The sequence below is a fragment of the Pongo pygmaeus genome, chromosome 14 (genome assembly GCF_028885625.2).
Source record: "Pongo pygmaeus isolate AG05252 chromosome 14, NHGRI_mPonPyg2-v2.0_pri, whole genome shotgun sequence".
NCBI classification, from domain to species: domain Eukaryota; kingdom Metazoa; phylum Chordata; class Mammalia; order Primates; family Hominidae; genus Pongo; species Pongo pygmaeus.
This window is the reverse complement of record NC_072387.2, coordinates 50,715,439-50,740,943: the sequence shown is the minus strand read 5'-3', so window position 1 is coordinate 50,740,943 and position 25,505 is coordinate 50,715,439. Positions and strand designations below refer to the sequence as shown.

At 37.4% G+C, this 25,505-nt stretch overlaps 1 protein-coding gene and 1 pseudogene across 9 annotated transcripts in view; one reads left to right on the top strand and one right to left on the bottom strand.

Moving 5' to 3' along the window:
• DGKH (diacylglycerol kinase eta) overlaps positions 1-25,505 on the bottom strand; it is a 203,389-nt gene that overhangs the window by 57,788 nt on the left and 120,096 nt on the right. For 8 of the 9 annotated variants that reach the window (XR_010123554.1, XM_054446619.2, XM_063650787.1 and 5 more), the window contains 8 exons: positions 23,713-23,819; positions 22,949-23,074; positions 18,979-19,081; positions 17,745-17,904; positions 15,874-15,982; positions 15,604-15,743; positions 10,262-10,346; positions 6,182-6,267 (listed from right to left, as the gene is read on the bottom strand). Coding sequence is in view for 8 of the 9 variants with exons in the window: in XM_054446619.2 (XP_054302594.2) it covers positions 6,182-6,267; positions 10,262-10,346; positions 15,604-15,743; positions 15,874-15,982; positions 17,745-17,904; positions 18,979-19,081; positions 22,949-23,074; positions 23,713-23,819 (916 nt within the window). In the remaining variant the exon portion in view is untranslated. The remainder of the gene's footprint in view (positions 1-6,181; positions 6,268-10,261; positions 10,347-15,603; positions 15,744-15,873; positions 15,983-17,744; positions 17,905-18,978; positions 19,082-22,948; positions 23,075-23,712; positions 23,820-25,505) is intronic. The other variant, XM_054446620.2, reaches the window with a different exon arrangement.
• LOC129011553 (coiled-coil-helix-coiled-coil-helix domain-containing protein 2-like) lies at positions 2,797-3,258 on the top strand (annotated as a pseudogene).

Below are 25,505 nucleotides of genomic sequence, written 5' to 3'. Positions count from 1 at the left end.
CAAATAAATGAAAGTAGAATACAGATTTTCCTATAGAGATTAAAAAATTCTAAATTCCTAATTGTATCTTTAATCAACGTTAGAACTTTAAAAAAAAAAAAAAAATTTTAGAAATCTTGCTCAGTTGCCTAGGCTGGAGTGCAATGGTGTGATCATAGGTAACTGCATCCCTGAACTCCTGGGCTCAAGTGATCCTCCCAGCTTAGCCTCCTGAGTAGCTAGGAACACAGGTCCATGTCACCATGCTGAGCTAATTAAAAAAAAATTTTTTTGTAGATATGTAGTCTCTCTGTGTCGCCCCGGCTGGTCTCTAACTCATGGCCTCAAGCGATCCTCCTGACTCGCACTCCCAAAGCAATGAGATTACAGGGGTGAGCCACTGCATAAGGCCTAGATAGAACTTTTGGCATTTCCAACATTTTATTTCCTTAATTTTGTTCCCTTCCTTCAAAATTAAACATAGTCAACTGTGTGAACCAAATACTCAGCTGAGGCTAACAACAGTCCACATTTCACATACCTGATGATTTCCACCATCATCTCTACTATATTACGTATGTTAGACCCATACTTCTCATCACTAGTATTAGTACCCTCATTTATCAGCTTTCCACTTAATTTCTTAAAGTATGGGCAAATGACAATAAAATATGCACATACTACACTAAGATAAATATGGCAATGGTACCCAGACAGAATCATAGATTGGCAGGCAGGGTCTTCGTATCTGAAAAATTCATTTCTCATCTAATAAAAAGTTCCAGTTTGAAACTGAAGATGATTTAGAAGTATCAATGCATAATACATAAAAATCTCTAGCTATCTTTGTCTCTAGCTATCTTTGTGCTCTGAGGAAATGTTTTTAACAACTACCTCAACTTCACCAATTAAATGAGGCAGGTTGGCCTAAATTATCCCTAAAGTAGATTCCAAATCTAAATTCTATGGTTCTATGACAATGGCATCAATATTCCTACTAGCTAGTTATCCCGTTTTCTGAAACTTTTGTACACAGAACAAAATGCATTTATTTCAAAACTTGGGGGGTGAGTAGAGTGCATAAGTAATAAACCTAATTAACTCCTACTGTTAAAGCTAGAAAAGTTTTTAAACTACTGACTAAATAAATGGAGAGACATATATTGCAGCTAAAGACAACTTATTTAATAATCGTTTTTAATTTTTACTAATAAATGGTATCTATGATTGCTAGTTAGAGCTGTGATTCTCAGAAGATAACTCCTATTACCATACCAAATTGATGAAGTTCTAACGTCAAAGAAATGTTGTTTTAGGTTAACCTACATGTTAGCTATGTTAGTGGAATACTACTTTTCCATTAGCATTTCAACATTTTAAAAATAGCTGAAAACAGTTAAGGCTACTGGGAATTATTACTGTATGAAATAAATACAAACATGCACAAGAGGGTTAAAACATTTTGCCTTAATATCGTATCACTGAATAAATAAATGACATTCACAAAAAAAGGGAATTCTTTATCTAGGTAGTAATTACAAGTGTGTGTGTGTGTGTGTGTGTGTGTGTGTGTGTGACTGTGTGTACACACAGTTTTTTTTTAATCATTGAGTTGTGCTCTTGTGATTTAGGTGCTCTACTGTACATGTCATGCCTCAGTAAGAATTGTTTTTTAAAGGGAAACCATTATAGAATTTTTAAGTTTTTTTTTTTTTTTTTTAAGATGGGATCTCACTCTGTCATCCAGGTTGGAGTGCAATGGCGTGATCACAGCTCACTGCAGCCTCGAACTCTCATGCTCAAGGGATCCTCTCACCTCAGCCTCCTGAGTAGCTAGGACTACAGGCACATATCACCACACCCAGCTAATTTTAAAACGTTTTGTAGAGATGGGATTCTACTGTGTTGCCCAGGCTGGTCTTGAACTCCTGGGCTCAAGTAATCCTCCCACCTTGGCTTCCCAAAGTGTTGAGATTATAGGCATGGACCACCACGCCTGGTCAAGATCTTTAAAATCTTAAAGAGATATCACTCAAATGTAGTGTGTGAACTTTGTCTGAATTTTGAACAAATAAAGTGTGTGTGGTTTTTCTTTTTTTTTTTAAAGACCTTGTCAAAATTCAGACAAGGTTCACAAAAAAACCTCTGAGAAAACTAAGGGAAATGGGATATGGCTTAAGTAATATTGACAGTGTTAGAGAATTATTATTAATTTTTAGATTTTTAAAAAGATTATATGTGCGCACATGCACATGCGCGTGTGCACACACACACACACACATAGAGTCAAGCCCTCCATATTCATGGGCTCCACATCCATGGATTCAACCAACCATGGATTGAAAACATTTGAAAAAGAAAACAGATTGTTGTGTCTACACTGAATATGTGCAGACTTTTTTTTGTCATCATTCCCTGAACAATACAGTATAACAACTATTTACATAGCAAATACGTTTATTATTATAAATAATCTAGAGATGATTAAAGTATGTGGAAGGATGTGTGCAGGTTATATGCAAATACTATGGCATTTTCTATGAGGGACTTGAGTACCTATGAATATTGGTATCCAAGGGGGTCCTGGAGCCAATCCCCCAGGGATAGAGAGGGAGGACTATATACCAAAAGTGTAGTAGAATAATTTTCAGGATGTTCTTAGAGATACTGTAGCAAAATAAAGTAGGAAGCAGATGGCAAAATGTTGGTAAATACTGAAACTGAATGATGGGTATGGTGGGAAATAATTATACCAGTTTTGTTTGAAAATGTCCATAAAAATAAAATTTAGAGATGCTGAGCCACTGCCCATTTGTGATGGCACATGGAAGTCAAAGCTGCACCCCCAACATGGCCTCTCCGGCCAGCCAGGCACCTCCAATGAGACCTGCACCCAGGCCAGCACCAGCAGGTCAGCTGCCAGCAGTGGCCCCACCCACTGCAGTTGAGTCTCCTGCTGCTGCACCCTGGCAGCCAGGTCTGATGGTCCAGATGGCAACCACTGCAGCTGGCGTGGCTGTGGGCCCTGCTGTGGGGGCACATACTGGGTCAACTATCATGGGAATGGAGGGGCTTCGACAGAGGAAGTAATGCTGGGCTCACAAGGCCTGACATCACTTAACAGGAGCCTCTGGGAGACTAGCTGCAGAGCAGCAGCAGCCTTGCTTGTATAAGATAGAACAGTTTCTGGAGTGTTCCCAGAACTAGGGTGATGTCAAGCTCGGTGAGGGTTCCAATGAGGTGCTGAAACAGTGCAGACGTGCACATGGACTGGCCTAATCAAGAAGTTCAACTGAAGACATGGAAAATCAGCTTTCATGACCAAGTAAATTTAGCTTAAAAATGTAACAGATAGTGAAGGTATAAAGTGTGAAACCAGCAGTTAAGCCTCTCCTCTGTCATTCATAGCTTCCTTGCTTCAGAATTGCAGTGGAAGAGGATATTCTTACTGTGCAGAATTTCATTAAGATGGTATAGAATTTGGGGCTGGGTAAATGTTTGTGTGGCCTCCTTAAACCAGCTGTTGTGATTTTATTGTTTGTGAGATAACTGGAATAAAGTGATTTTCTTCCAAAAATAATAATAATAAAAAATAAAATTTCACATATATTGTATTACTAGTACCGGACAATTACATATTGTCTCCTCTTTTTTCTCTTCAGCCTCTTTATGGCAAAGTCCCTAGAATTGTATCTGGGGTTGTAAAGGCCTGGAAGCACAGATGAGTGACAAGAGGGGTGCCGCATCAGAATGGAATCTGCTTAAGGGCAGGCAAGCTGGTTAGGGAGAAACCCAAAGCTAGGGCTAAGAGCAGAGCCTTAGACAAAGAGTCAGGCCAAGGTCAAAGAAAACATCTGAAATGTAATTGGGTAAAACGTGAGGTGATGATGCCATAATTTAATATAGCCCTCTGTCATTTATAAGCTCTATACTTATTATATTACTCAGCTTAATTATCCTAGCAGTTCCATGAGGGAGAAATAACAGGCCTTCTTTCCATATCCCCCACAAATAGGAAACAGGATTGAACACTAGAAAAAGCGCTGAATGGAAGCACGATGGCTGGCCCAGGAGAGGTGGGCTACACACTCTCTTTGTTTGGTGGGCAGTGCTGCTGGGGTTTTCAATGAATTGTATTGCTTGATGGTGAAATGGACAAATCTCCAGTTTGTCCCAGGCCTTAGCACTCCCTATTGTCTTTCTCATCCCAGGCCCAGTTCATACACCTAAGTGATGGGCTGGCCCTTGCCCTGTGAATCAAATGTATTTTGATATGACATTTCAGAGGACATTGCTAGAAAAGGTGGAAAGCTGTAATGGAAGCTTTTTTAAGGTATAGCAAGTCATAAGAGAATTATTTTTTGTTTAATATAGTTAAGTAAATATTTTAACTGGCCACTTTTTATAGTTTGGATGTCAGCAAAACCTTTATATTGACTTTCATGTGTTTGATCACTACCTTTCATATATTTTACATATTTTTAATGAAGTGGAATTCTTGTTAAGAAATTTCCACAGATGCAAACAGGATAATTATAGTAGCCACCCCTTTTTCTCCCTATCATTCTTAATCTTAACACCTTTGTAGTACAACATTTTTGGCAGTGGAAACCTTTTCTCTAATAAAATCTTTTTTTTTTTTTTGAGACAAGATCTCACTCTGTCACCCAGGCTGGAGTGCAGTGGCGCCATCTTAGCTCTAGTACAACCTCCACCTCCCAGGCTCAAGTGATCCTCCACCTCAGCCTCCTGAGAAGCCGGGACTACAGGCAGGCACCACCACACCTGGCTAATTTTAGTATGTATATCTTGAGTAGAGACGAGGTTTTGTCATATTGCCCAGGCTGGTCTTGAACTCCTGGGCTTCAAGTAATCTGCCCACCTTGGCCTCCCAAAGTGTTGGAATTACAGGCATGAGCCACTGTACCTGGTTCAAATACAATCTTACACAGAATTCCAACATTAAAATATTAAAACTCTGTTTTGTTGACATTAATAAATTAGATAGAATTAAATTTTCTCCTTTACAAGAAAAATTAAGCAATAAAGTTACAGATGATAGTTATAGTCTTCTATTCAATGCAGTTTCCAATTATTTCTGTATTTTATTTTAGTTACATGACTGTAAGGAAATTGTTTTCAATTAAGTAAAAATGGCAGAAGATGCTTTAGTCCAATATTTGCACAAAACAGAAACTTGCAGCACTGCCCACCAAATAGAGTCTGCAGCCCACCTCTCCTGGGCCAACTAGTGTGCTTCCCTTGCTGTGAGCCATTCAATTCTTTTCCTGTTGTGCAGTCCTGTTTCCTATTTCTGGGGAATATGTTGTCAAAAGCAATTGTTACTACATTTGTACTTTTTTCACAAGCAAATTTGTTTATAATGATTCATCTTGTCTTTCCTCAACTACACTGTGAATTAAGTACATAATATACCAAAATTTGTGTATTTTTTCTTTACCACTTTCCCACTCCTTTTCTTTCTTTCTTCTCCTTTTCTCCTCTCTTCCTGCGTAATAGTAACCCGTGCTTGCTAAGCCAGAATTTGAATGCATTCTTTTGCTTATCAGTTGAAAATTTCAGTTGGTGTCACCCCTTCTTCTAGTCGACTTTCCAGTCTCTTGACATCAGCATAGGATGCTTCAAAACTAAATTCTAAATTCCAGCCAGGCAACATTTGGGATAATAACATCAAGTAGCTTTGGCTCCATGTACAAAATCAACTTCACTAAAATATGATAACTTTGAATTAAAATGTAATTATTCAATTTAAACTTGCTGAGAAACATCATTTGGAAAAATCTCATCATTTTCCTTTTTCTAATGTGATGTAAACAATTCCTAAATAGTAGTGTTTATGGAAATAATGAATTATAATGAAATGTGTTTTCCATATTATAAGTAATCATAAACATTTCCTTAAATAGACATTTAGGTTAATTAAACTCTAAACGCTTCTTACACCTTTTTGATAAAAATGTTTCAAATTAAACATTAAAAAAATACCCTCTAAGTATACACCACTGCAAATAAGATGCTAACATGATTTTTAAAAATCAATTCAAATTTAGTATATCTAATTTTATAAGCTACTTCCAAGATATTTTTTGAGAAGAAAACTCACAAAGAAATGACCTAAATGGTAGGAGCCAGCTATCATTTCATTTTCACCATATTTAAAGACTTAAAACACACAACTCACTTGGCAGAAGATATGACCACTGCATGTTCATCAGAATTGAGGATTTTTGTAAGATGTGTTGCAACTGAGTCTTCATAAATTGTCATCTGAAAAAAAGAAAACTCTACACTGTATTATTGTTGCTGGCATTTATACAACTCACTTATTGCTGCTCCAGAAATGGAACCCTTCATGACATATGTTTAGGCAGGGCAATCACTATAATGAAATATATGAAAGAGTCATCATGCAAAATAGATATTTCCTTTTGGCAAAAGGCTTTCAGTTTCTGTAATTCTTTAATTTATATTCTTATAGAAATCCATAAAAATTCCTTTACAAAATTTTTTAATGTAAAAATATCTCAATATAAAAATAATTCCTACAAAGTAGTACAATAAAAGCCAAAAAATCTAATAAAAATTGGGCAAAAGACTAGACATTTAAATATAAAAATATCCAAATGGCCCATAAACAGATGAAAATGTATCCAATCTCAGCCATCAGGCAAATGGAAACTAAAACCACAATGCAGTACAACAATGCAGCTCCAAAATGGCTAAAGTGAAAACAACTAGAAAATGGCAAGTGCTAGCAAGGCTATGGAGCTACAGAATTCTCATACGCTGCTGATGGGAATGCAAACTGATACACTCTCACAAACGATTTGGTAGTGTCTCTTAAAGCTGAACATATGCAATGATATCACAGGACTCAGAAATTCAACTTCTATATCTGCACCTAAAAGAAATGCAGAATTGTGTTCACCAAAAGACATGCACTAGGATGTTCACAGCAGCATTCATCTAATAGTAGAATGGATGACAAATTGCAGTGTACTTGTGCAATGGAAGACCATAGGAAAATGAGAATGAATGATTTATAGCCAAGCCACAGTATAGATCAGTCTGATAAACATAACATTGAGTGAAAGAATCCAGAAACAAATGAGAGCATACAAAATGATTCTATTTTATAAAGTACAAAACAGATAGCAATCTATGCTATTAGAAGTCAGCATAGTGATTATTGGGGTAGGAGGCGGGGGTCTTGACTGCAAGAGGGCATGAGGGGGCTTATGGGGTACTTGAACACTGTCGGGTGGCCTGGCATAGATTTGTTTAGTTTGTGAAAATTTACCAAGCTATACATTTATGACCTGTGCACTCTTCTGTATGTATAATTCAATAAAAAAGTTTTTAAAAATGCTGAATACGCTTTCATATAATCATGTAAATAAATATTTCTTTTAAACAATAGTCAAAATGCCAAAAGCATCCATAATCCCTTTTCTATTTAACTCAAACTTTAACATCCTGTTGAAAGAACACATACATTTTCCTAATATGTGAAGATGTGCACAATATTTAAACAGCCTCATATTCAGAGCCTTACATCAAATGTATGCCTCAAATAATATTCCATTTCACACAGCTCAAAATTTTCTAGTATAAATGATCTGCTCCAGGCAAGCTGGCCGCCTATGCTCTTCTGCCTGACTCAGGTATCTTTTCATTACTTCTACCAATCGGCCTCAGTTTATTCAGACTTATTTGAAGATTCCATTAAGTCTGAATAAGCCTTCCCCACAAAGCTTTCCTGACTAGCCTCTTTCCAAAAGAACCACATTCCTAATTTACCTTCATTCCACAAGTGGTTATGTTACTCTTTCAAAAGTATGTTACTCTTTTAAATTTCTACATTCCCTCCTTCAAAGGCAGACCACTACAGGAAAGCAATTTTACATCAAAGAAAGGAAGGGAGGCCAGGAGCTCCAAAGTTACACACGATGTTGTATTTACCCACAAATCCACTTTATTCATCTCTTAAACACTAAAAGTTACATCTTTACAGCTAGGATCAGAAAAATGAAAATATATCATCTAAAAATAAACTTTAAAATTTGAAAAAAGAAAATGTTCTCCAGAGATTCGTTTTCTTTTTCTTCCCTGCAGGGCAGAAAATATTTTACATGATCATTAATGCTATTAATAAATTCATTAATGCCAGTTGATTAATGTATTAATTAGTAGCATTTGATTAATGCCATTTGAAACTTACGTTCAAAAAATCCAAGTTTTTGTTCATTAAAAATATTCAAAGACCAAAAAATACTTCTCTCAGAGGAAAATAAAATAGCCTCTATGTTCAAAGATAAAATTACAGATGTAACTTATTAACCTATTATGCAGTCACTTAGCAGGGTCAGAAAGGTAAGTAATAATAAGAGTTAATATTTTGTATTGTGTACCAGGCACTGTAATTAAGCACTCTGTATATATTTACCCCTTTGTCCTGTTTTATAGCCAAAGAACCTGAGGCTTACTGAGTAATTTGCCTAAGACGCACAGCTAATGAAGTAAACAAAAGCTAAGAAGAAAGATTTAGTCTACTTTTATCGCAGTTTTCAAGGCAAAAAGGCCACACACAGTAAAATGCATTCCTGGTGCCAGCCTAGTTCAGGGCCTAGTCAGGGCCATTCAGAACACTCATTTAATCTGTTATCTTAAAGTATGCTATCCCTTTGTTACAAAAATAAGTTTATTTTTAAAAAGCAAAGTTTCATTTAAAACCCTTTTGTACAAAAAAGAGAGATTTCCTTCATATCTTTAGAAACGTACCTCATATTTAGTGATTATACATAAGTGATAAAAGTAAATTATTTACTGTTATTTTATATGCTAGAAAACAGACATTTCTGAAGTAAATGGAAGAAAAAAATTCTCCTTTTTGTCTTTTTTGGAAAATTAATAACATTTACAAAAATACCGTTAAGATAAAGGATTGGTTTCCATAAAAATGTGTTATGTTTATGGAATCACATAACTAAAAATGCTGCTGAAAATAAAATGGTAAATATATTAATCTTTAATAGTGATTATCTCTGGGTGGTAGGACTACAGGTGATTTTATTTTCTTTTTCATATAATTTTGTATTTCCCAAATTTTTTTAGAAGCAGTTTTGGCTATCAGCAGTTTTTATGTCAGAAAAAGTTTTAAAAATACAATTAGCTTCTCTAAGAAACGGCCCCATGTTTGTAGTTATCATTCCTTGCCTTAGTTTTGACAAGATCATAATTTTCTTAATGACAAAACAAAGATTTCAACTGTAAAATAAACAGATGAATTTTCCTGGAGGGAAAAATAAGCTGGCATAGATCAAATGGTCTTAATGAGTCAGAGAATAATCCTTTGAAAGTCTGGTTCTGTTTTAAATCTACACCGCTTTCAGGTTTAATCAGAATGCTGAATCTTTAAAAACATTAGTCATTTATGGTCTGTAGTAGAGATAGAATTAAATGGTCTTTCTTCCTTTAACTATATCAACAGGCTTAACCCAGAGACCTGTCTTGCTGTCCCTTCAAAAGAGTAGGGGCTGGCCACAGTGTCTCATGCCTGTAATCCCAGCACTTTGGGAGGCTAAGGCAGGAGGATCTCTTGAGACCAGGAGGTCAAGGCTGCAGTGAGCTGTGTTTGCATCACTGCATTCCAGCCAGCCCGGGCCACAGAGCAAGACCCTGTCTCAGAAACAAAAGAACAAGAAAAGAGTACTCAAAGCAAGCAGTAAGACAGAAATTGTATAATATTCTGGCCATGAGTATTGGTGTGTTTAGATACTGTTTAAAGGAGCTAACATCTTATAATCAAACGATCTAATGGCCAAAGTAGAAGATGAATAAACACTAACAGGAAACACCAGCTGACCTTCCTGGAGCTCTGCTGATAAAACGGAAACAGGCAGGTAGAACATGCAGGGAGGAATTATCTGGGCAGGAGAAGAGATAGTGCTTTACACATCTGTTATATCATTTAACTCCCGTGACTTTGTAGCCTCACTTTACACATGAAGAGGCCCAGGAAGAGGAGTGACTGGGCACTCCCAGTGTGGGTGGTCACGGAAGGACTCTAATCTAGATTCAGGATTCTTCTCTCTGGGGGAGAGGACTAGAGGTAGTCAGTGAGACCATACCCCAAAAATAAAATTAAGTTAACATGCTACCACCATATATTAGGAGTACATTTTCTCTTTTTTTTTTTTTTTTTTTTTTTTTCAAGATATCCACCCCCATTTCAAATGATAGGTAAAGGGTTAAGTCTTACATAAAATTCTTCAGATGCTTCTGGAGGTCCTGGAAGTAGGGAAGCTTTTGGTGGCAATTTGAGTTCATATGTCATTATACTCCACCTGAAGGGAGAAAAACTCTTTGGTCTAAGATTTCCTTAAAATTGGATAAACTAACTGTTAGCATCTCATACACAAACACACACACACACACACACACACACACACATTCATGAACTATGGTTTATTTTATCTTAAAAGAACCAAAAATGGGAAAAGAGATCACATTTCAGTAATCTCACAAAATGTTGAATTTATACTTTATGATTTCTACATCTTACCATTTCTCCAATTAGTGGCTTCCAAATGTTTTAAGACCCATAGCCCACAATAAGAAATCCACACATGTTACAACGCCCCCACTTCTTCTCAGGTGCAATGCATTCTGACTTTTCCATTCTTCTCTGTTCTATTTTAAAAATAATGCTCATTGCAGTTTACTAACTAGGTTATAAATTACTAATGAGTCATAACCCGAAGCTTTAAAACAATGTCTTAAATTAAATAAATACATACTACCTATAAACTGTTACTCAATCACACTTGCCAAATCAGCTTATACACATATAAAATGAAAATTAGCTAAATACCCCTTCTTAAATTAAGAAAGAATGAATGTAACTATGGGAGTAGGGGGAAAATATTAATAATACTTAACTGAAGTAAATTTATTTCAATTAGCTATAAGTATTAATTTCAAAGAAAACATAAAATCATTTGGTGTTAGAGAAAAGCAATCAACTCAAGATAAGTTCAGTTTTCTATCCAAAATAATAATTTCAAAATTTGGGAAGAAGAGTTGGGCCAGGACATTATTGTAGACTAACAAAATATAAAATAAAGGCCAGGTGTGGTGGCTCATGCCTGTAATCCCAGCACTTTAGGAGACTGAAGTGAATGAATCACTGGGGCTCAGGAGTTCCAGACCAGCCTGGGCAACATGGTGAAACCTTGTCTCTACAAAAAAAATTAAAAATAGCCTGGCATGGTACTGTGCACCTGTAATCCCAGCTACTTCGATTGCTGAAGAGGGAGGATCACTTGAGCCTGGGAGGTGGAGGTTACAGTGAGCTGAGATCACGCCACTACACTCCAGCCTGGGGGACAGAGCCAGACCCTGTCTCAAAAAAAAGAAAAAAGGCCAGGTGCGGTAGCTCATGCCTGTAATCCCAGCACTTTGGGAGGCCATGGCAGGCGGATCACCTGAGGTCAGGAGTTCAAGATCAGCCTGGCCAACATGGTGAAACCCCGTCTCTACTAAAAATACAAAAAATTAGCCAGGTGTGGTGGCGGGCACCTGTAATCCCAGCTACTCGGGAGGCTGAGGCAGGAAAATCACTTGAACCTGCGAGGCAGAGGTTGCAGTGAGCCAAGATCATGCCACTGCACTCCAGCCTGGACGACAACAGCAAAACTCCATCTCAAAAAAAAAGATGTAAAATAAAGATTTTTACACAGAAACAAAGCATAATAAAAGCAGTACCTTAACACACGAATTTTAAGGAAAGCGTAACACAGCTGAAGTTTCTGATAGAACCCAGAGGAAAATCCTAAGATCAATATTTAAACAGAACCTAGTGTATCATTCAGCCTATGAGAATAAATGTTTGCATAAAAATTTAAATTCCCAGAAAGCCCCCCAATAGACATAAATTATATTTTGGGATATGTAAACTAGTTACTTTTTGCTACTATTCAACTCTTGACATGAAAATACTTTAAAAGAAATTTACTTTGGGAAGCCGAGGCGGGCAGATCATGAGGTCAAGAGGTCAAAGATCAAGACCATCCTTGCCAACATGGTGAAACCCCGTCTCTACTAAAAAAAATCAGCTGGGTGTGGTGGTACATGCCTGTAGTCCCAGTTACTTGGGAGGCTGAGGCAGGAGAATCGCTTGAACCCAGAATGTGGAGGTTACAGTGAGCCGAGATTGTGCCACTGCACTCCAGCCTGGCGACAGAGCGAAACTCTGTCTCAAAAAAAAGAGGCCAGGCGTAGTGGCTCACACCTATAATCCCAGCACTTTGGGAGGCCGAGGCGGGCGGATCACGAGGTCAGGAGATCAAGACCATCCTGGCTAACATGGTGAAACCCCATCACTACCAAAAATACAAAAATTAGCCGGGCGTGGTGGCGGGCACCTATAGTCCCAGCTACTTGGGAGGCTGAGGCAGGAGAATGGCATGAACCTGGGAGGTGGAGCTTGCAGTGAGGCAAGATCGCACCACTGCACTCCAGCCTGGGCTACAGAGCGAGACTCCGTCTCAAAAAAAAAAAAAGAAATTTATATTTGAAAACCAAAAGCTATTCATTTATCCACGCAGCAGATATACTATATTGAGCATCTCAAAGTCACAGGGTCTGGAAACACAAGGGTGAATAGGCTTCCCCAATGAAGCTAACATTCCAGTGCAGAAAATAGGTATGATGCAAGCAAACAAAACAATTAAACTTTGTAAATATCCAAACAGGGAAAACCACGAGTAGAAACATTAAAGTCAAGTTCCTTATAGCTGGAAATACTTTCCTGGTTAAAGACAGTTAAATAAATGGTAAATAAATCCATCCAAATGTCTGAGTTCCTTGCACCTTCCATGCTATACCTCCCCACTCGATAGGAAATGGTTGGAGCTAAATAAAAAGGAGAAAGTGGCAGCAAGAGATGAAAAAGTGAGGAAGAGGTGCATATGAGTACCAGCTAAGCAGAGGCAGAGGCCAGAAGGAAGGAACCATCTGGCCTACACACATAAAGGGGAGAGAGTGCAGAGTTGAGAAAGGACCCTGGACGCTAGACAGAGCAGGGATTGCAGTTTACCGTGCCCGTTCTATTACTTATTGGCTATTTAACTTAGATAATGTAAAAGCCTCCTAAACCTTTTCACCAGTAAAATGGAGATGGCACTATTAGCTATCTCTAGGAGAAGGGCGATAATTAAATGAGATCATACATTAAGTAAAGCAACTAGAAAGTGCTAGGCAGACAAAAAATTAGTTGTTTTTATTCCCACTGTATCCAGAAGACTACATTTTCATCTTTGTAAAATAATGCTTTTCTGACCCAACCCAAAGTGTTGTTTTGAGGATCAAATAAATATATTTGAAAAACTCATCTAATTTAGAACATTAAACAATGACTTTTTAACTTGGTGTTTGTTTGTTGTTTTTTTTTTTTTTTTGAGACAGAGTCTCACTCTGTTGGCATGCACTGGCACAATCTTGGCTCACTGCAACCTCCGCCTCCCGGGTTCAAGCGATTCTCCTGCCTCAGCCTCCTGAGTAGCTGGGATTACAGGTGCCCACCACCACCATGCCCAGTTAATTTTTGTATTTTTAGTAGAGACGGGGTTTCACCATGTTGGCCAGGCTGGTCTCGAACTCCTGACCTCAGGTAATTCACCCACCTGGGCCTCCCAAAGTGCTGGGATTACAGGCGTGAGCCACTGCAACCAACCCACTTATTCTTTCCAAACAGTAAATTAATAAAGAAACATAGGAATAAAATATTCCTATGTTTCTAACAAAGATCTTAAGTTTCTGAATCCACTTTGATTTGTGTGTGTGTGTGTGTGTATATTTTCTTTTGTTTTGTTTTGATTTTGCATACCAGCAGGTATTCAAGGAATTTCACCATGGGGGTGCTGCTTCTTCGCTAACCACCTGGAGAAGTGACTTTTTATTTATTTATTTATTTATTTATTTATTTATAATTTTTTTTGAGACAGGGTCTCACTCTGTCGCCCAGACTGTAGGGCAGTGGTGCAATTGTGGCTCACTGCAACCTCCACCTCCTGGGCTCAAGTGATCCTCCCACATCGGCCTTCCAAAGTGTTGGGATTACAGGCATGAACCACCTCCCCCAACTGAGAAGTGAATTTCTATAGCACACAAGGGGAAAACACATACCCAGGGTAGATGAAATGCCTAACAGCAGGGGAAGTGGTCTTTACATTTGCAACAAAGAAAGCATTTAAATAACCCCTTTTGTTTGGCAACCACAGAATTGGACAGTCGTCTGGGAAGTCACCTCCAGGCTCATTTACAAATAATGGTGATTTTATTTATTTATTTCCAATCTTTTTTCCCCAGAGTTAGGTATAATTGACAAATAAAAAATTGTATATATTTAAGGTGTACAACTTGATGTTTGGATATATATTCACCACAATCAAGCTAACTGACATATCCATAGGTACCATTTCTCTTTTTCATTCCTTTTCTTCTTTTAACCTCCAGATTATTTTAAAGGCTGGAGGCTGAACCCAGTAGCACATAAGATTATAAACTTTTATGCACCCAAGCTACTGGAGTATCTCTCTCATGTAATTTTGGATAAACAGAGACAAATGTTCTACTTCCCAACTCTCTTTTTAAATATTCTGTCAGCAAAAGAATCAACCATTACAATATTACCTTATGACAAGCAAGGTTACAATTAATTAGGTTATAGCCCATCTTAGAGTAATTACATTTCAGATTGGTGGCTCCCTGGTGAAATTTTGTTATTTTCGGGAAGAGTTCCACAGATGGCTAATTCTATCAAAGTTGTTTTGATTTATGCTACCTCAAGTTGATCATGATATTTTGGCTTCTGTCTTCTACTGACATTGGGGGTTGGGGAGTGACTGGTTACTGAGTCCTGTTGTTCCTTATACCCAAATTTTATCCTCCATAACACACAGGGTACACACATTGTAGTTTCTTTTTTATACACGGACATTCAGAGAGAAAGCAATTAAGAGATGTGATCAAGAACAGCATAAACACAATGATAGTCCCTTCATTTGAAGCTGTCTTCCTAATACTTCCCTGTCCCTGGGAAAGGACTGCTTATATTTTAACATATCTAGTTCTTATTGGATCAATGCATTCTTAATATGTATATTTAAGAGGAGATATTCTAACAAATCTAACGTTTATATGTCCTCTTTAGCTTTTTGGAAACCATACAATGACAGGAGACTACCTACCATACTCATCAAAAGGCCCCCCACAAAATGAACTATTTTCGTTTTCTGACCTGAACTATAATTAAAAGTAAATAGTAGTAACGTAGCCTTCTATATTTAAAATAATGAGTCCCTCTGACTAGTTTTTTATAATTCATTCATTCACTATAAAACATCTTTATTGAGTGTCTTCTCTGTGATAGGCCCTGTTCTCCATCTCAGGGATTAACCAGTGGACAAGATCAGGAAGGCTCTGCCTTCGTGGAGCTTCTAGTCAGTAAAATTTATTAATAAATATTTATTAAGAAATCATCAAAAAAATGATTTCAGTATGCCATTTTCCATCTAGTTGTAGAAAACAATTCACTTTTACCTGTCCAACATTTTGGTACTGGCTCGTTCCAGTTTCTCTAGGATCTGAGGAAGTTGGGTGTCATCGTCATATGAACCTCCCCAGCCAAGAACTCGGGCAAGGTCATTTCCTGTACCCAAAGGCAACACTCCCAGCTGACACTGAAAGAGAGTGCAACAGGGTGACTTTCAGACAAGTTGAGAAATAGGCACTACTGCATTTCTGCACCTCTCTGGCAAGTATGTTAGTATGTATTCATGTTAACTAGCAAGAAAAAGAATTAGCACTTGCCTGTTTATTCAAGTTGAGCTTATCAATTTCTGACAAAACCCAGCCTACACTTCCATCGCCTCCACAAACAAGAATCCGGAAATTGTCAAACTTCTGAAATAATCTTAAACTGAAAGCAAAAAGGATTTTATTTTAGTATAAAGAAATAAAAATCACTTTCCTCAATTCTTTGTTATTCTGTATCGGTATTCATATGCAGATTAAATATAAGAACTCCTACTTACATGTTAATTATACCATAAACATTCACTGAAGTGTAATTTTAACTCAAGAAAACTTCTGAATCATAAGGAGGAAAGGGAATGATAAGTAGAAATGAAGATAAAATTAGGAGGAATGGGGGTGAGAAATAAGAAAACAAAAAAGAAGCAGAGACCGGAAAAGGTAAAGTAATACAAGATGGTGGAAGTAGTGGTTCTTCTCTTTCTATTACAAGAATAAATTCTTTCCTTAAGAATTACAAACCATGGGTAAGGAATCTAGGGTGCTGATGCTAATGAGTGATGCTCAGGCAGTTCCTAAAGACACCAATAATTGTATTGCTCTCAGGACTCCCAACTGGCTTTTTCTCCTCCTCTTCTCCTATTCTCAGGCCCATCCTTCTATTTTCCCTCATCTCAACTTTTGACACATCCTGTCTAAATGTACCCTTGTACACTTACTTCAAGTATTATGGAAAATCTGAAAAATATTAAAGGGACAATCTCAGGAAGTTTCATCAAGAGAGGTCCTTGGAGCCTTTGAGGACAAATGGGAAAATAAATCAAGACTATAAGATAATGGAACTATAAAGGATTATAAAATGGATATGTTAGAAAGGGGGACAAAACTACCCTAGCATGGCAGAGACAAAGAAGGTGAGAAGAGAGGCTAGATGAGGAAACTCTAGGACCTCAGCAGAGGAAAGGAAGAGCAGTACACGTAGCTAAAGAGGAAGCTGGGTATAAATGAAGAAGACCAACATCCATGTGACCAGAAGGGCCTGAGACTTAGCAAGATAAAGGCAATGGAAGCAGGAAGGAAGACTCAGGGGGCAAAAGTGAACAGAGGCACCAAGAGAGAAGAAAGGAGAGAAACCGAGAAGACAGAGGAAAGTATCACATTACAAAACACGAAATGCCTTTTCAGGTTCTGGTATCAAAAATCCCCATTTCTACTTCTGCGTTCATGCTTTAAGGTAACGGTGGAACCCAAGAGAAAAGCTGAGTTGTTGTAAGTATATTAGATAGAGGTTTGAAGGCCACTGGTTCAGAAGACATAATATCGCCTCTTAAGAAAAATCATATGCATACCCTAAAAATGTATTGAAAGTGCCAAAAGGTATATTTTTCCTCAGTGAAAATACCACTTAGTTCATTTTATCTTACAGATTTTAAGTTATATGACATCCAGAAAGCTGAAAAGAATCATCAACAAAAGTATTTCTTTGTCATTTATGTGAACTGAGTCTGAGATCCTTGAAGAACTGCCCTTGACAGCCATGAGAGTCCCTGTACTTTGGTTTAATAATCGATTATTTATATTATATGTAAATCAATATCAGCCTTCCATGCAAATCATTTTCTAATATTACTTCATATTTCTATATTTACGCAAGTTGATCTTTCTTGGAGCTAAAGAAATTGTTAGTATTGTTTGACATAGAATATATTCTAAAACATTTTCTAAACAAATTTTGGAATTGAGAAATTAGGAATTTATACAAGACAGCTGTGTAACTATCCAAAAGGTTGTGTTAAAACTTATAATTAGAGCTTTAAAACGAGGGAGGGATCTAGAGGAATCTGTAATTTGCATGAGCTGAAAAACCAAACACATTAAACACCTAGTCCTACATTGTATTCAAATAAGATTTATCAATAATCAGTTACCCTAAATGAGGACCTCCATTCATTAAATCAAACACCTGAGCCGGATTTAGCAACTGTTTAAAGCGACGAAGGAACTTTACTCCCTGATTATCTCCACTCTTAGAATTGACAAAAACCAATAGAGGACTAACACAGAACGAAAATGTTGCTCTACAGAAACCTGTAAAAAAAACACAATACAAGATCAATACATACGGCTTTCTCTTTTAAATTATTAGCAAACATTCAGAGAAAAGAAAATAAATTTATAAAAACTGGAGCATTAAGTTATAATTTAGCTCTCCAAATAGAGATAGGTTAACTATTTACATACAATATATGTTTGTATGTAATTCTTATGTTCATATTCAATATTTCAAAGTATTTTAACTGCTCTTTTCTGAAGTCTGAGAGAATATTTTAAAATTTATAGTAAACAAAATCAGGGCTTAGGTTGGGGGAGAGGGCTGTTAATAGCATAGGTTTTAAAAAAAGTCACATATTTTGAGGTTTATAAACTTATATCTTCAGGTTTATAAACTTATATCTAAGATATCTATTGGCATAAATTAAAAAGTTTGAAAAGCATAAAGCAAGATATCAATGCAAGACATTAATAATAGTACAGTCCTCCCTGTGTATTCTTGGGGAACTGGCTGCAGGAGCCCTATGAATATCAAAATCCACAGTTGCTCAAGTCTGTTACATAAAACAGCATAGCATTATACATGGTAAAAAGCCTTTGTAATACTGTTTGCTTAGAAGGAAGTAATTAGTATGCAATCCCAAAACCGGTGTTGTAGAGGGGTTCCTCAGCACTTTACAGTTAAGTTGTAAGATTTTGGGAAAAGTGCATTTATAGGAATATAAATTCCTACAATGAAATTACAGAAAAACAGATTTTAATAACAGCCATGATAAAAGGCAGTTTCAATTATAGAGGAAAAAAAACACTTATAAAAATTAACCTTTTCAGATTGTATTGCAGTACAGAGTAATGATCTTATTTCATACTAAAACGTAAAATCTAAAAGTCTTATATACAGTAATTTCGCCAATGTTAATAGCCATTCTACAACTTTCACTTAAATATATTCTTTTAAAAATGGAATGTACTTTCAGCAATTTAAATGGAATTATTTTAGAAAAACTGACTACAATAGTCAATTACCATCATAGTTATTCTAGGAAAAGAAATATACGTATCAATATTAAATATACCAGAAATATACGTACTTACACTACTGCTACATACCATCGGAATCGGTGCTGTTTAGTGCAATTGGAGGTATGATAGATACTTTACATTGACCAAGTGGACATATTGGATGGTATAAATCTTTGCAGGCAGTGTGTACCTAATAACAAACAAACATACCTTCAAGAATCATAAAAATAATGTTCTGCCATTATAAATCACATCTAAGGAACTGATAATCTAGAATCAACTGTACCACAAAATGTTCAGTAATTCATAAACTACTTTAAATGGTATAACATTTATACTTCAGGAAATGACTAAACATTTTAGAAACGGAAATTTGATTTTGGTCCATGCAACCATTTTTTGTAATTATCTCAGAGAAGAATATATAGTTAATGAATAAGTGAATATATAGTTAATGAACAAGTGGTGAAGGCAAAGAGAGAGGAAGAGAAGAGACCAAGTGCAGAGGAAGGGAGGCAGAGAAGAGAAAAAGAAGGGGAAAAGGAAGAAGAAGGAGGGAAATTAACCAGTGTGTCAATACATTGCCCATAAAGTAAACTGATGACACAACATTTATTTTGTTCTTATAAAAATTCTTATAAAATTTAACAAAGATAAAATCTATAAAGTGCCTGCTTTTTCTGCAGTAATCCCATAACTTTCTATTCACATTTCTTTTATGACATTTCCCTATTATTAAAGTTACAAGTACCCCCATGCTTATTTTCTCAGCTGGGCTGCTGCTCTGTAAGGTAAAGGAAAGTGAAGCGTATCACAGGCACCCAGTAAATGTGCTTTCAGTAGAAATGAGTTTCATGGTCATGCAAGGTACTATTGAGAACAAAAACAAGGATAACTTATTAAGTAGGACCCAGGCAATTTAGTTAGTGTACTTGTCTGGAGAGCCTTCTAAATGTTTTAACCAGTAAAAGCAGACACTTTTCATCAAGTTCTTATTTAACATGACTTTATTTTATTAGTCCTTTTAGAAATCTGGTATAATTAAACCTGTATTTATCAAAACCTTTGGGAGAATAACTAAAATTCAATAATAATTCTAATTCTGGTGATGACCTGTTTTTAGACAGTTTTCTATTATGCTTTACAATAATTAACAATCCAAATGCATTTTAGAAAAACCAGCACACACAGATAGCTTTAAAAGTAATTTTAAAATGTATAAGAACCATGGAGCAAAACAGAAAGGTATTTATAATAATGCTAAATAAGAAAAGCAGATGATCAAATTATATCTTCACAATTTTTACAAAAAAGGTAAAACTATGTCCACAGACCTGGATGACAGTAGGAAATATTATAAGTTGATTCATTAGGCTTATAGGGCTATAGGCTTTTTTATTTTGTTTTCTTTTTTTACTACATAGACTATGTTTCAGGCACTAGGTATCCTGCTGTTAGAAACTCATGTTTTTGTTTGTTTTTTTGACATGGAGTTTCGCTCTTGTTGCCCAAGCTGGAGTGCAATGGCGCAATCTCAGCTCACTGCAACCTCCACCTCCAGGGTTCAAGCGACTCTACTGCCTCAGCCTTGCAATCTCAGCTCACTGCAACCTCCACCTCCAGGGTTCAAGCGACTCTACTGCCTCAGCCTCCCAAGTAGCTGGGACTACAGGCACCTGCCACCACTCCTGGCAAATTTTTGTATTTTTAGTAAAAACGGGGTTTCACCATGTTAGCCAGGCTGGTCTTGAACTCCTGACCTCAGATGATCCACCCACCTCGGCCTCCCAAAGTGCTGGAATTACAGGCGTTCATGTTTTTTATTTTTTATTTTTTGAGATGATGTTTCGCTCTTGTTGCCCAGGCTAGAGTGGAATGGTGCAATCTCAGCTCACCACAACCTCCAACTCCCAGGTTCAAGCGATTCTCCTGCTTCAGCATCCCAAGTAGCTGGGATTACAGGTATGCACTACCGTGCCCAGCCAATGTTTTTGTATTTTTAGTACAGACGGGGTTCCACCATGTTGGTCAAGCTGGTCTCGAACTCCTGACCTCAGGTGATTCACATGCCTTGGCCTCTCCAGGTGCTGGGATTACAGGCATGAGCCACTGCACCAGGCCAGAAACTCATGTTTTAAAGGCAAAATAATATGTAAACAGGCAAATGGTTGTGCATACGAAGTGCAAGAATAAGAGAGGTGCTATAAGGTGATGGTAGCTCATCCAACATACACAGGGTGGGGCAGGAATGATGTCACAAGGTGAAATTTGAGTTTGCCAGGAAAAAAGGCATCCTCCCTTCTACCATCTGTAATACCACTGCTATTCTAGTTAAGAAATGTTTAAAAGTTAGCGGTGAATAGAATGAGCAAGTAATAAACCTAATTAACTCCTGCTATTAAAGTTAACAGAGTTTAAAAACTACTGATTTTTTTTTAAAGTAAAGATATACAAATTGCAGGTAAAAAAATTTACATAAAACCTTTCTAAAATAATTCATCACATATTATGTGTTTTCTTTTCCTTTTTTTTTTTTTTTTTTTTTGAGAGGCAGAGTCTTGCTCTGTCGCCCAGGCTGGAGTGCAGTGGCACGATCTCAGCTCACTGCAACCTCCACCTCCCGGGTTCAAGCAATTCTCCTGCCTCAGCCTCCCGAGTAGCTGGGATTACAGGCACCCACCACCACGCCCAACTAATTTTTGTATTTTTAGTAGAGATGGGGTTTCACTGTGTTAGCCAGGATGGTCTTGATCTCCTAACCCTGTGATCCGCCCACCTCAGCCTCCTAAAGTGCTGGGATTACAGGTGTGAGCCACCGCGCCCGGCCGTGTTTTCTTTCTAATACATTGGAAGTGAACAGTTGAAGCTCTAGAAGTAGAGAAATCGACTTTAGTAAATGTACAGGCCAATAAAAATAGCAGGAAAATTTGTTATCAGTGGTTGTCCTCTCAAAAAGAAATCTGAAGTGGAATGATGATTTAAAATCTTGTTTATGGGTAGAATTCCTTTAAAATAAAAAAATGGCATAAGAAGGTTTTGGGGGCTAGGCTTGCACTAAGATTGTAAAGAGAGACACCTGTTACAGTCTATATATTAGATTAAATGAGATAAGAGAAAAAGTATTAGTAACATATCTAAGGCTAGTAAAAAAGGCAATCAATGAAGAATAACAGAAGCATGAGGACAAAGAGAAGAAACACAGATTTACCTATCAGGCCTAACTAAAAAGTGGTAGGACTTATTTTCCTTTGTGGCCTATCAGACAATCTCATTGATTAGGAAAGCAATACATCACACATCTCTTACATTTGCTGATCTACACCATACATACCAAAAACAATAGTTTTTCCATATGTTAAAATTTGAGGCTGGCTTCCAAATTTCAGCCAGCAATGTTAAAAGACAAGACTCAAAACCACCAAATAAGTCAGCGCCAGTGCAAGGCAATCACTATCATCGTAGAGCAGCATCGCCCAGTGCTGAGATGAACACTCACACCCACGACCTCCTCATTCTGCAGTTTTTCAGTCCCATGCCACTGTCTGCATGACCTCCTTCCTACTCTGACTGTCCTCACACAGTCCAGAGGCCCTGTCCTCACCATATCTGGCATAAATAATCAGCTGTTGGCTTCATGTTCGGCTGCATGTGCTGTTCACCTCTGTCAGAGAGCACTGGTAGGGTTGTAGCAAATTTACATGTCACATGTCAACCAAAATTTGGTGACATACCAGAGAAGGGCTTTCAGGTAGTAAAATAGGCCCGAATATAGCAAATCACTGTGTTGATAAAGCAAAATGAAAAAACAATACAACCATGGGTAAGAGATTCTGAGGCACAGGACATGGATGAACAAGAGTAAGTTTTACAGGGCATTTGAAACAATGACCAGACTAGGAGGACTATACTGTAAGGAAAGAAGGATGCCATCATGAGATGCGTATGCTACCAGGCTCAGCTCTGTCATAAATTCTTTGCTTTGCCTCTAAACCATGTGGATGACAAAGTTAGGGAAAGAAGCTAATTTAAAAGGATGAACTGATTCCAAAACCCTCACCATTGTCTTACACCAAAGGCATTTCCAATCCTGTAGGCGGAGAACACTGCCGCATGTTTTGTCGCAGACAGCACACTTGGCACTTACAGGCAGGTTGCCCTCGAGCCACTGGTGAGGCATCGCGACCTGTGGAGAAGGAAGAAAGGGCAGCCAGGTGAAGACTGGCGGACACCAACCTTACACCAGGGGAGATTTTGAATCATTTCTCACTCTAGGGGGTCAGTAGTACGTTTCATGCATAGCATTCACTCATTTACCCCACATTTATTGAGCATCTATTATGAATGTTCAAGGAATATAAAAGTAAGGTAAAAGCCTTGCCCTTCAGGGTTCAGGTAGATTTAGCTGAGGCATGTAAAGGGATTACAATAAAGTGATCACTAAGCATTCCCAGAAATCTATATGCATGGTGCAGCGGAGGCAAGGTTTTGAAAGTGGAGGTACACTGTTGAGAGGCAACCCCAAAGTCTGAAGAGTGAACATCTCAGCTAAGCCTTAAAGAACATCTCAGAGTTCATCAGAGGTCGACAACAACAGCCCAGCACAAGGGCCACTTCTAAGCCCTATTCACAACAGATTTCCTTCAAAATCTAAGAGCTAAAGAAGCTATGAAGGATTGAATGAAAAATAAAAACTCGGAATCAACCAAACCTTCTATTAAATCCTAATAATAAGCATTCCTACTTATCTTTCTCAGCTTCCACAAGAGCAGAACATAAAAGAGGAGTTACTGGGAAGAGAGCAGAGACAGAGCAGCAGCTTACGCCATCTTCATCTTCTATAATGTCCTTCCCGATGGAGGCCAGGGTAGTCCATTTACAGTTATTTGTTGCTCTCACTGCACATCTTTTGTGAGCCTTGAATTTACACACTAAAAAAAAAAAAAAAAAAGAGCAACTGCTTTTAAGTGGACAAGAACTTTTGGACCAATGATTAAAGGAAATCACAGCATAAAATTTTAAAAGGGAGGGAGGAAGTAGAAGAAAACAAATATATTTAAAAGATTAAATTATTCTGCAACAACAGTAATGGTATTCTAGAAAACAAATATGGCTATGTATTTATGAAGCACTTTTACCAGCTATAAGTAGACTTCTACTTAGAGGAACAGAAAAGAAATAAATGCAAAAGAATTACTGCTTGAGAAGGCAGACAACACACACACAGAAGACAGGGAGAGAGGGAAGCAAATAAAATTTGGTAGCAGGTCTGCTGGTGACATCCCATTTTTAAATGTAGGTGCTGATTATACGAATGTGTTTAATTTGTGAAAATTCATCAAGCTGTACATTTCTGGTATTGTATTTTTCTACACATATAAAATACTGATTATAAGTCTGAAAATGTCAGTACGATAAAGTTGATCCAGGGGGCTGTAAAGTGCAAGTATACCAACAAGACAGCCAGGCATCATGGAAAATAGGTTGGTGAGGGTCACAAACACGGCCCTATCTTTGGAAAGTATTATGTTGAGATGACCAAATGACAAATGTAGAAAGAAGGGATGATGAAGTGATGTTGTCACTACAGGCTTCACTAAATCTCCCCAGCCATATTATCAAAAGGAACTTATAAAAGAGAAATTGGAGGAAATAACTAGGGAAAAAAAGCAGCACATATATGGAAAAACAAGTGAACTATAGGTTATTTGAAAAATTAACCATACTTACGAAAATTGGAACTTGACTATTATTAAACACATTTATCTCTCTAAGGAAAATATACAAATATTAGTGGATACTGATATTAGGTCAGCTCCTGACTTTTAGCTAAACAGTTAAAAGTAGAGAGCATTTCAGTGGAAACATACTAAGGTAAGTGTTGGTAAATTTAAATGCAAAGTATCTCCTTTTCATGTGATTTTCTGGATTTCTAAGTCAATCATTAACAAATTTTGCATTACACACCATTCTCTTCAAACTGTCTTAATTTGATATAACACAAAAACAGAAGTTTCAGGTAAAATAACTAAGATGTCTTTAGTCAAATGTTCAAAGTGCTTCACGTATTATGACTAGTCTATGTACAAATGGATGGTTAAACTGAGCTGGTTTATCCTTGAAAAATATTAGTCTAGGCCAGGCACAGTGGCTCACGCCTGTAATCCCAGCACTCTGGGACGCTGAGGTGGTGGATCACCTGAGGTCAGGAGTTTGAGACCAGCCTGGTCAAAAAGGTGAAACCTCGTCTCTACTAACAATAAAAAAAATTAGCCAGGTGTGATGGCGCATGCCTGTATCCCAGCTACTCGGGATTCTTATGAGACATAAGAATTGCTTGAGCCCAGGAAGGCAGAGGTTGCAGTGAGCCAAGATCATGCCACTGCACTCCAGCCTGGGAGACAGAGCAACACTCTGTCTCAAAAAATAATAACAATAATAATAATGATAATAATGTATACACATTGGAAATGTTTTGCTTACCTTCTCTTTTGTGTACTTTGAAAAATTCTTTCCCTTCCACCATTTTTGTTATAAATGAGTGTGTAACTAGAACACAGACTTCATATAGAAAATAATACTTCACTTGAGGCTGGGCATGGTGGCTTACACCTGTA